At 42.9% G+C, this 11,883-nt stretch overlaps 2 protein-coding genes across 2 annotated transcripts; both read left to right on the top strand.

Moving 5' to 3' along the window:
- Nucleotides 1–135: 135 nt before the first annotated feature.
- LOC136420531 (molybdate-anion transporter-like) lies at nucleotides 136–3,708 on the top strand. Its single transcript, XM_066407466.1, has 2 exons — nucleotides 136–198; nucleotides 1,348–3,708. Exon 2 carries the CDS (start codon nucleotides 1,434–1,436, stop codon nucleotides 2,823–2,825), a length of 1,392 nt encoding a protein of 463 aa, XP_066263563.1. The 5' UTR covers nucleotides 136–198; nucleotides 1,348–1,433; the 3' UTR covers nucleotides 2,826–3,708.
- Nucleotides 3,709–7,162: 3,454 nt separating this feature from the next.
- LOC136420774 (kelch-like protein 13) lies at nucleotides 7,163–11,444 on the top strand. Its single transcript, XM_066407877.1, has 4 exons — nucleotides 7,163–7,529; nucleotides 8,246–9,237; nucleotides 9,772–9,919; nucleotides 10,685–11,444. Exons 2-4 carry the CDS (start codon nucleotides 8,329–8,331, stop codon nucleotides 11,335–11,337), a joined length of 1,710 nt encoding a protein of 569 aa, XP_066263974.1. The 5' UTR covers nucleotides 7,163–7,529; nucleotides 8,246–8,328; the 3' UTR covers nucleotides 11,338–11,444.
- The last annotated feature ends 439 nt before the right edge of the window (nucleotides 11,445–11,883 follow it).

Consider the following 11,883-nt stretch of genomic DNA (forward strand, 5'->3'; position numbering starts at 1 on the left):
CCGAATACTTACTAATCCAATCAGTTTTATCTATCAACTTATCAATGCATTTTATCATATTTTATCATATTATATTTATCAAAGTTATAGTTTTTCTATAAAGATACGTTATTAAGAAAACATTTCCGTTCAGTTACTAACAGTAGTGAAGTCCCATGATGCTTTGTTCGCAAAATGGCAGCGCCCACGTCAGAGAAAGTGAGTTTTTTACGATTCTTCCACCGTTCTTGTGTGATTTTTCTTCTTTAAAAGACGTTAACGACCCCAGGTCGTGGTTGTGTTCAATCAGAGGACTTCTAAATGTTAATGCCGCATAGTTTCTTGACGATTACTTGTGTCCCAGCCGGCGTATCCCACATGAAACGTAACCGTTCGCACCGGTAGCCATTTAGAAAGTTGTATCAAAATATTTGATTATTGTGATGTGGCACCCTCAAAACCGGATCTACCACAAACCTCGGCTTTGGAGTTGGAAAGCGCAACGGTATTTCTGGAAATATTTAACCAAAAACTTAAACGTGATCTTTCAGTAAACCGAAAGTGTTGCGAATAGAAGGCATGTAAACTTGTGAAACCAAAATTTGAAAGTGAAAACATACTTTCTATTGTGACCATATTCAGTATGTTTGATTAGAAATTGTAGTGCTATAATGCATAGAGTATGGCGATGTGTGAGGTTTGGTATTTTGACTGAGCTTTATCTTTGTAAGTAAATACCAGTGCTGCCCATTTACAAAAAAATGTTGTTGTTGTTGTTGTCCTTGCTTAAATGTTGTCTATTTCACTAGAGCTTAGAAGTGGAATCTTCGGGTGCTTGGTTTCACTTGGTTCAGTTACGAGTCAATGATTTGTCTCTCTAGGTATTTGACTCTTGGTGACTTGAACAGAAAAAAATTGTGAAAAATAAGCTGATGGAAAAAGAGACTTTGAAAATTGTATGCAGGAAGCAGTTAGATTTGTATTGTCTCATGTTACTATTGTTAGCTTATTTGACGCATAGCGAATGCCGACAAAGTCTGCGCTGCACGAATCTAATTTTTTGCTTGGAATATATTCAGGTTGTGCTCCCATTAATCAATCCTGAGTTTCAAGTCAATCCATTGATCCAAAGTTGAATAAAGCGAACTTGAAGATTCTTACCTGGCTTTCTAGCGAATGCCCAGCAACAATGGCTTTTTAGCGAATGCCCAATATATCAGCCAAAATTTCGGCCATCGTGACACGGGTGCTAAATCTAACACCATAAACATGTTCAACATGTTGTCCCCTGAACGGGTCCCCTTATTTGAAGGACGTAAGTTTTGTCCTGGGGCAATAGTAACAAAACCCTTGTGTTTTTTTTTCAAGGTTTTCACCATGAGGCTGTGACAAATACCAAGTTTGCCCCCCTGTAATGACAGTGAAGCTGAGACCACAGATTATAAGCCAACAACATGGAGGGATTCGTGTGCATCATCTTCTTCTTCCTATCTGCACTCTGTGTGGGTATGGAGATCATGGCACGAAAAGCCAAGCCACCAGAGATATCAGCGTCCAATCCCATCTTTCTAAAGTTCCAAACGGACTACTTCAAAGTCTATTTCCTGGCTCTTCTGGCAGACTGGCTACAGGGTCCCTATCTGTACAAACTGTACAGTCACTACGGGTTTGAGGAGTCACAGATCGCTGTGCTGTACGTGTGTGGATTCGCGTCGAGTGTGATTTTCGGGACTGGAACGGGAGTGCTAGCGGATAGGTACGGGAGGAAAAGGCTTTGTGTGTGCTTCGCCGTGGTGTATTCCATTTCCTGCCTGACGAAACTCTCCAGGCATTACGGAGTCCTGATCTTGGGTAGAGTCTTAGGAGGCGTCTCCACATCACTGCTGTTCACCGCGTTCGAGTCTTGGTACGTGTACGAGCACATAGAGACGCACGACTTCCCTCCGGAATGGCTTCCCGTCACGTTCTCGCGAGCAACGTTCTGGAACGGAATTCTAGCCATCGGGGCGGGAATCGCCGCGAACGTCTTCGCCGGTCTTTTCAACTACGGACCCGTAGCGCCCTTCGTCATGGCAATACCGTTACTTATCGCATCGGGGGTTCTTGTAAGTACAAAGTGGAATGAAAACTACGGCACACGCCAGATGAGATTCTCCAAGTTGTGCATAGAGGGACTCCGAGAGATCGTCAGAAGCAAGCGGATCGTGCTGATTGGTGCTATACAGTCGTTGTTTGAAAGCTGTATGTATATCTTCGTCTTCATCTGGACGCCCGTGTTAGACCCGTCAGGACCTCCGCTCGGCGTGGTGTTCTCCTCGTTCATGATCTGCATCATGATTGGCTCGTCCCTGTTCCACATCCTAACTACGAAACACGCCCGTCTCCAAGCGGTGCATGTCCTCGCCATATCGGTCCTCCTGGCCTTGACGTCCATGGTCTCCTGTATCAAGTCCACGCACCCTCACCACGAGAACCCAACCGTATCGTTCCTCGCGTTCCTCCTACTCGAGCTCGCTTGCGGGATGTACTTCCCCTGTATGGGATACCTCCGCACCAGAATCATCCCCGAGAAAAACCGTGCCAGCATCGTCAACTGGTTCCGCGTCCCCTTGAACTCTATCGCGTGTATCGGACTGATGTACCTACACAACGACGACGTCCTCGGCACACACAAGATATTCATCATTTGCTCGCTACTCCTGATGATAGCCATGTTGTGTGTGCTCCAGCTTTGTATATTCATTAAAAACGATGACAGCTTAAGAATACACATCGTAGACACAGAGACTTTGAATGGCAACGGTGTTCAAGGAATGGAAAGAGATAGCCTAATGTCTAAGATATAAGACATAAGAAAAGGAGCTGGTTCTCTGGTGGCTATATGTAGTGATTGAGAAACTATCACTATCAGTTACAGACTGTTAGATGTAAAAGGGGCTGGGGCAAAATCCATGTGCAATTTCCCTGCTTAGCCATTCAATGTACTCATATTTTGTTTGCTGTATTTCAACAGGGGTGCCAAAGTATTCATACAAATTTTACAGAATTCATACAAATTTTACGGAATGCATACGATCCATTACGCAGAAACATACAAATTTTACGGAATACATACGATCCATTACTAGTTAACATACGATCCTTACTATTTGTTGGGTCACATGACATGACCGCCAAATTCAAGATGGCGGACTCGGGATAACCAGTTCTTTGTATGATATCTTGGCTTTTAAGAGCTTAATAATGGCGTATCCCATCCTGTTAAACTCTAAATATCTCAATCTACACTGAATTAAGACTAATGACTAGGCTTAAACCAACTAGGAGGACCAAACAAAGCTAGATTCGGTGCTAGCTTGATGGCAAACAAATTAGTAAGGATCATATGTTTCTTTAGTAATGGATCGTATGTATTCCGTAAAATTCATATGTTTCTTAGTAATGGATCGTATGAATTCTGTAAAATGCGTATGTTTCTCGTAATGGATCGTATGTATTCCGTAAAACTTGTATGAATTCCGTAAAATTCAGATGAATTCTTTGGCACCCCTGTTCAAGTTTTTCAACTGCAAGCCCATGTTACCATATTTTGGCATTTTTCTATCTGTGAAATTGTAATTTTCTTTCTATTATTGTAGTAGTATTTGTCTATGGCATTTCACAGTTTATCCCTAATATTAGACTTGAATATTCCAATAAATATGTCAGATTTGCTAGTACACTAAGTACTCATAATCATCTGTTATGTGCTGTCACATATTTTGCATTCTTTTATGATATTATATGCTCCAAAATACTTCCATATGCAGTAAACTGTCAAAAATTTTTAAATTCACAATCATAACTTATGCAGGTATAAAGACACAGACTATGTATCACAAGATGAATTATACTGTATTATATGGAATGGAAGAAAGTAAACAATTTCATACATATATGACAAGGATGCATGAGTTGCTATTGCATCACAAAGCGAAAGTAAAACAAGAACAGAAATGATAAACTTGTTAATGGTTATAGTGAGTACATGTACATGAACATATTATTTATCGAATTTGCTGGTTGCAAGGGACGCAGGTCATATAATTTAGATATGTGTATGTTATATATTGCGTATATTGTACCATGCAGGGGTTAATCTAAATCGGGAAAGAGGGGCGCTGCACCCTCTTGTTTCAGCCCAGCGCCCCCTTGTCAAATTCAGATTTTAGCTAAATCTCCAGCATACAGCATTCTCTCAGCGATCAATTCTTCCATAAATACATAGAATTCGCTCCCTTGCCTGTGTGTGCTCCCTCTTGTTGAATTTTTCTAGAAAAACCCCTGCCATGGGATGTATGGGATTGTATCTTGGGCCTGCTATGAGTAATGCATGTGTACATTACACTTCTGTGTATAGATTACTATTTTCCTGTTATTTTAAGAATAAACCGTTCCAATAATGAACACTTTGAAATTTCTAATATCAGTGAATGAATCAAACCTTTCCTTTTGTTTTGTTTTTACCATGCCAACATTTTTGGTGACAAATTTTGTGTCTTTGCTCAGACCGTGTAAATTTATATTGGTGATGTTATAATTTATATTTGTCTAATTAAGATATCTGATATAATGTAATCAAATCACTGCCTTTTTGCTTGCCATTCCAAAGCTATTTTGATTTATCCCTGCTGATTTAGAATATTTATGATATCATTATTTTCCACACAAACATGTCTATGCTATCTCTTCTGTGACATATCTTCTTGTGTTTTCAGAAGTGTCATTTCTGGATACATGTCAAGTGAAGTCAAAGCATTTATTTATTCTGCAATAACATGTACACTGTATATGAAAGACGGTTTGCAAAGTGTAGGCTATTTAACCATTTTAATTTTTTTTGGCAATACATGAAAAAACCCTTTGCTTTGACTTCTTTGCAAATTGAAAGATGTTTGCAAGTAAGGTATTGAATGCACTTAAAAGTTTATCAAAGAAAAAGGAGCTTTTAGTTATTCAGTTTTTTGCCCATGATATTTCTACCAAAAATTTTGTTGTTGTTGAATTCGTATGATTATGGTGATATTATATTGCACTTCAGCATCTAGGTATGTATCCAAGAAAATGTGTTTCGTTTTAGCTATTCAGATATTCATAAAACATACAGATTCGCATATCATCAGTACTGAGAGCATTTTGCTGTCTGCTAGGTCTTTATAATATTACTCTCTGGTTGGGTTATTTTCCGGAACACTTTTTTGCCAAATGATACTGGTCAGTGTAGAGATGGAAAGACTGGGGATTTTGACAACCTGATTATCTTAAAATTCAAATATCTGTTTCTTTAACCATAGAATGTTTCATTGAAATTTATATTGAAATAATATATAACGTAATCAGCATGCACTTTTTATCAACATGTGACGCTGAATTGTATATCCACCCTCCTAAAAGCAGGAGCCCTATCACTCGATTCGTTAGCTCGCTCGTGTAGGGGCCCTGCTCTTTAGCCCCGGTAGACACGGTTCTGGCGACATTACTGACAGTTGCTCATGACTAATTAATGAACTATCCTTATTTGGCACAATTTGGCGGTTAATTTGTTCTGAACCAAAAGTAACAATGTGAGAGGTAACCTGATTGGTTGATAGCTTTCTAGCGTCCCTTGCGCTTTTGCTAGAGATGAGGTTTAGCAAACCCTCTGATTGGCTGAAGCTGTTTTGGTGTCGACGGCGCCAGAACCGTGTCTACCAGGGCTAAAGAGCAGGGCCCCTACGCGAGCGAGCCAACGAATCGAGCGATAGGGGTCCTGCTTTTAGGAGGGTGTGTATATCTAGCAACATGTTATCATATAGGTCTTGAAAATAATTGTCCATATCCCAGTGCCTTTCCAAATATACAATGACTAATATTGATACATGTAGTATGTTAATGAGCTGAAGTTATTTGCTTACCTGTCGTCAGTAAACCTCTTGTTTCAACAGATATATAGCTTCAGTCTTTTATTTGAAAAATAGACAAGATAGAAGTATCCCCCGATTCATTTATTACAGTTAAATAGTTTTTAAAGTTGAACAACCGTTTGTTGGATGACTATTTAGTTAGCCAGAAGATATATTCATTTGAAGTAGTAGTGGCATTGTGTGGCATCGTGTGGCGCAATCGGTAGGGTGTTTCGCCCACAACCGATGTTGTGCCCTTGGGAAAGGCACTTTACACGACTTTCTTCACTTCACTCAGGTGTAAATGAGTACTTAGCTTCGGTTAGGGACTTCCCTCGGATAGGACGTTAAATGGAGGTCCCGTGTTTGAAGAGAGCTACACCTCGAGCACATTAAAGAACCCACCACACTTATCGAAAAGAGTAGGGGTCCTTCCCGGTGTGAGTGGTGCAAAACCTATAGTCCTCTGGCCGCACATGGGTTTCCCCTTAGTTATAGCCTACGGCTAGTTGGGCAACCCTGGCATGTACATGCTGAACCAATAAATAAATGAATAAATAAAATTTGAAGTCAGTAAGTACCCATCTGGGCAATGAGGCTGTTATAACATGCTCCAGGCACCTCCTCGAACATGTTGCCTCCCTTAATTCCAAAGAATGAATGCAGCTCCAACCAGGATGCCCTTCCATGGATGAGAACCGGGGTCTCTCCAGTTTACCAACTAATTCAAACCAGGAGCTCAACTGTGATATTCTTAAAGGCTTTTAAATCATCTTAAAGGCAACCCAAGCAATATTAGGGCCCGAAAATCGGATTTTGAAGGTCAATCTATTTATAGTAATTTCTATACACGATTAGTTCAAACAACACTATCACAATGTATAGCAACATCCATGTTGCAAAAATATGACTATGACGTTGTAATATGAGAACTCATTGAAAATCGTCGCCGGGGTTTTTATAGGCTCGCGAAACTAAGGGGATCATCGTATGGCATGTTTTTGCACGGTTTTGATATGCTCGAAGTATGAAGTTATTAAAATGTGCTAGACAGTGTTAGTAAATGTCACTGCAATAAAGATTTCAGCTTTTTTTTATTTCCATTTTTCGGTCCCTAATATTGCTTTGGTTGACTTTGATATTGAGGTCTACAATAGTGTGTTAGAAAATTTGCTCGGTTAGAGTTTCTGGAAAAGAAAGAGCCCTTTTCTGTGGAAGTCATTGCAACAAGTCATATCTGGCTTTACACCGACATATGCATCAGCTGTAATTCACGTCATAACCAGTAGGCGGCGTTGATATCCGCCCACCCACAACATGGCTGCCGTTGCAGACGACAACGTGACACAGTGACCTGCGATGACGACAAGAGCACTTTCACTGACGTCTTCACGTCCTACGGTCACGTCGCGGCATTTAGAAGCATTTCGTCACGGAAAGAGTCACCAAGATAAAATTAAGGCTATCAAAATCAGCATAACGCCAAGCTTGTGTGCTGCGTTTTCGAAGCCCGAAGACATATTCCTGGACCGCCTGGATGTGACGTTATGACAGGCACGCGGGTTATTTTGGGCTCGGTGTTTTGAAGGGCGCGGGGTTCATATCAATGGACCAGGAAACAAGAACAAGGTACGAGGAATATTTTTCACTCTTCGCTTTCCTCATTGAAACAGAAAAGTTTAGTTTGAATACCTTAAGAGAGCAGGCGTTACTGTTAAGCGCTATATTACTTTGAAGATGTGTTGATTCGGTAAAATATAGCGATGTAACAGAAGTCCCGACGCACCCTTACTACGCGGTCTTTTATCTGCTACACAGAATACTGTGCAAAGGATTAGGCATGACAATGTATTGCAAACCGTTGTTGTTGTAATTGCTGCCCAAATCGTAACCTTAAGGCGACATTCGTGACATGTTTGGATGACATAGTACATTAAACGTACCACAAGGCTGCCCTTCCCTTTTGGGGTGTAGTGGTATGTAATCCTTTTAACCGCCTGTCTATGTATGATTCATGGACCATTCCTATAGTAATGTATAATGCACCATGCACCAAGACCAGCTCTATTTTCAACATTCAATAAGTAGAATTCTATTCTTAATTACCAGTAAAGTGGCGTCGCGATGGCGTAGTGGCAGGGTGTTTGGCCCCAGGACCCAGAGCCTGATACCGGGTTCGAATCCGGGGTTCCCTGATTTGTCCCGTTGACGTCGTGCCCTTGGGAAAGACACATGGCACGACTTTCCCCATGAATAAAGTGGTGCGAATAAGTTATTAAAGACTGAGGAAATCTTCAAAGTTGAAGTTAAATTCTGACTGACAGCCATGTATGCCGTTTTTACAGGGTAATAGGCCGACCAAATGGGACTACCAGGGTCCGTTGAATAAGGTTGAACTTGCCGTGAAGTTAAATTCTGAGTGGCAGCCATGATGGCCCCTGACGTGCTTGTCTACGTGGAAGACGCCCGCTTCAAGGTCCACAAGCAAGTCCTGATGGAGAAGAGCGACTTCTTCCACTCCATGTTCACACACTCCTTAAGAGAGTCCCAAGAAAACACCGCGGTTCTTCGAGGACTGGAGGAAGAAACCTTCGAGACGTTGCTCAAGTTCATGTATACGTCTGAGATGTCTCTGACGGAGGATTATACGGAATTTACGAAGATTCTCTTCACCGCGACGTATCTACAAATCCCCAAAGCTCTACAAGTGTGTGACGATTACTTGCAACGCCACATGAACGGTGAAAACTGCGCTGAAATGGCCGTGGTGGCGAGCAATCACGGTCTTGCCAAGCTAGAGACCGCTGCCATTGAACTAGTCAGCAAAAACTTCCCCCAAGCTACGGAATCAACCAGCTTTCTATACCTCTATCCCACCCAAATGATCAAACTGATAGACAACAGCTATACCTTCACGTGCGCAGAGTTGGACATCTTCGAAGCTTACGTGAAGTGGTTCCGATTCAACTTCGAAGAAAGGGCTAAGTTTGTTGGCAAGATTATGTCGAAAATAAGATTTGCCCTCATCAGCTTGAGGCACATTGAGGAAGACGTTTTCCGAATAGCAGCTGAGTTTGCGGACCGTGAGTTTATCCGTATGGTTCTAGAAGCGAGAGATTGGCACCTAAAAAAGTTCGAACAGAGCGTGTGTGTAGATATTAACATCACCGCCAGGGTGCCTCCTGTGATGACACTTATTGGTGGTTTGGAAGACGCGAATCAAGACTCTTCATTGGCGATGCAGATATGCAGGGCGCCGTCAGCGTCGAAACTCCTGTGGGAGCCTGTCACTACAGTGCCGAAGGGGTTTCAGGACGCGGCGGTGGCGTGTGCAGTGGTGAGTATATATGAATGGCTGTGATAAACAGGTAGAAGTAAAAGAAGTCACATAGCCTTTTTGAGGTTGATATGATAAGTTCTTGCCCGTAGGCTAATTGCAAGTACATGTAACATGGAAGGACGGACAGTCAATTGGTAACAATGTAGCATGTGACTATTCTAGTCCAAATACTAGCACTAAATTCTTATTCTCCAAGCAGAGGTTTTGGTTGGGGGGTATTAGTGGCCGGGGTTTTCTTACGTTACATCCTTTCTTTCTTACGTTGCCCTCCTTTCTTACGTTACGGGAGGGCAACGTAAGAAAATCCCGGCCACTACTACCCCCCGACCAAAACCTCTGCTTGGAGAATACTAAATTCTATCTTATTTGGGTTTGACTTCTTTTTCCGAGACAGTGGAAGACGAATGATCCCAGTTTTTCTGTAATGTGTGGGTTTTGTGATGTTAAGAGGAGAGTAGATATCCACAGCTTATAATTGAACCTGAATTACTTTCTATAGCAGTTTTGAGGGGTTGTGTTTTTATCTTACAGGTTGAAGATTTCCTGTACGTGCTTGGTTTCCCCACACATTTCCTGTCCAGTGACTCTATGGTCAAGGAACACGTCAGTCTGTTTTACAGATACGACTCGCGTCAGCACGACTGGCTGCCCCTCAGGAAGCCAAGGGTTAAACATGCAGGTAAGGCACCGGTCAATGTGCACCCTTCAGGGTCGTAGTCGTAGAGAGCAATTGAGAGTGAACGAGACTGAGATAGAGAGAGAGAGAGAGAGAGAGAGAGAGAGATAGAGAGAGATAGAGAGTCACTGAGAGAGACAGTACAGACGGAACAGAGAGAAACCACCCTCCTGAAAGCAGAGCCCCTATCGCTCGATTCGTTAGCTCGCTCGCGTAGCGTAGGGGCCCTGCTCTTTAGCCCCGGTAGACACGGTTCTGGCGACAGTTGCTCATGAATAATTAATGAGCTATCCTTATTTGGCACAGTTTGGCGGTTAATTTGTTCTGAACATAAAGTAACGATGTGAAACGTAACCTGATTGGTTGATAGCTTCCCAGCGTCCCGGAGTTTGCGCTTTTGCTCTAGATGAGGTTTAGCAAACCCTCTGATTGGCTGAAGCTGTTTTGGTTGCGACGGCGCCAGAACCGTGTCTACCGGGGCTAAAGAGCAGGGCCCCCACGCGAGCGAGCAAACGAATCGAGCGATAGGGGTCCTGCTTTAAGAAGTGTGGTACAGACGGAACAGAGAGAAACAGAGACACACAGGCAGAGAGTGAGACGGAGAGAGAGAGAGAGGGAGAGAGAGACAGACAGACAGATAGAGACACACACAGACAGACAGATAGATAGAGAGAGAGAGTGGCAGAGAGGGACAGAGACAGAGAAAGATATTTCGTACTTTTTTTATCGGTCCGTCAGTAAAGTGTAACTTCTGACTCTCCCATCCAGGCATGACCTTAACGGCCATCGGTGACAAGCTGTACGCCTGCGGGTCGGCCAGTGACAACATCGTCGAGTCTTACTCCATCCGCACAAACAAATGGTCCAACGCCGCACGGCTTCCTCACGATCTCTTCCTACAGGCCACGGAGACCGTAGCCGGAAAGCTGTACATATCTGGCGGTCTTCACGAGGGAGCGGGGCTAAGTCAAGCCAGCGGCGACCTCTTGCGGTTCGACCCAGAATCGCACAACATCGTCGCGTTAGGACCAATGCGTTCCCCACGTTTCGGGCACTGTTTGGTAGCCGTTGGGAACAAACTGTATGTTTTTGGAGGTACGACGTTCGATCCTGAAATAATATCGTGGAGGTTTGCGATGAATTCAGAGTGTTATGATGTTATGGAGGACGTTTGGACAGAGATCCCGTCCATACCGTCGCCTCGGTCGTTTTTCGGGGCGCTGGCGTGGGGGGACGTGATCTACGTGGTCGGGGGAACGCGTGACGGGGTGGGGCTGATGACCGTGCACGTGTACGATGTGAGGAAAAAGACGTGGGAAAGCAGGCCAAAGATGCAGAGAAGGCTGTTCTATCCGGGGCTAGTGATGCTGTGTCATCCATGCAAGAAGAACAAGAAATGGTGGGACCTCACGCTGACGTGACCTTACCATGTTTAATATAAACGTCAAGAAAAGTAACCAATATTTAGATACGAAGTAAAGGACTTGTACAAACGATCGAGATAGTGAAAAGTTGTAGAACTAGTCAGCTTAAGCAGATAGGCTTCCAATAAATTTAAAGCAATGGCAAAATACACGATTCTTAGGGTCTCATTCATGTGTTACTCCGAGTGTTCAATCTCAAAGAGTCCGTACCCCCAAAAATTAACGGCTGCATGAACGTGTGTTTATATCGGTGGGAAATTCCCTTTTAGCCAGCCCAACTGATCTCAAGCGTCAATCTGATGAAAGCTTGTTTGTAACTGAAGAAATTAGCAGGTAAAGTTCGGCAGCCGCGCGCGAGGTTGGACATGCACAACCTGACATTGTAGCTGATGCGGTCGTGCGCTTTCAGATGGAAAGTGCCTTTCTGGGGGTGTAGCTAAGTGCAGTTTGTAATTGCTATAAAAAGAGATTGTATGTAGTGAAACTGTTGGCAATTTTTTTACATGATCTAGGGTAAATGTCCTCAACATAAAATGAATAACA

This window comes from Branchiostoma lanceolatum, chromosome 15 (assembly GCF_035083965.1).
Source record: "Branchiostoma lanceolatum isolate klBraLanc5 chromosome 15, klBraLanc5.hap2, whole genome shotgun sequence".
In the NCBI taxonomy this organism is placed as follows: Eukaryota; Metazoa; Chordata; class Leptocardii; order Amphioxiformes; family Branchiostomatidae; genus Branchiostoma; species Branchiostoma lanceolatum.

Excerpts from the sequence above, each read along its gene's own strand:
- LOC136420531 (XM_066407466.1), top strand. The coding sequence starts at position 1,434 with ATGGAGGGATTCGTGTGCATCATCTTCTTCTTCCTATCTGCACTCTGT.
- LOC136420774 (XM_066407877.1), top strand. The coding sequence starts at position 8,329 with ATGATGGCCCCTGACGTGCTTGTCTACGTGGAAGACGCCCGCTTCAAG. Across the intron at positions 9,238-9,771 it reads CGGCGGTGGCGTGTGCAGTG|GTTGAAGATTTCCTGTACGT; the intron begins GTGAGTATATAT and ends TTTATCTTACAG. Across the intron at positions 9,920-10,684 it reads GCCAAGGGTTAAACATGCAG|GCATGACCTTAACGGCCATC; the intron begins GTAAGGCACCGG and ends TCTCCCATCCAG.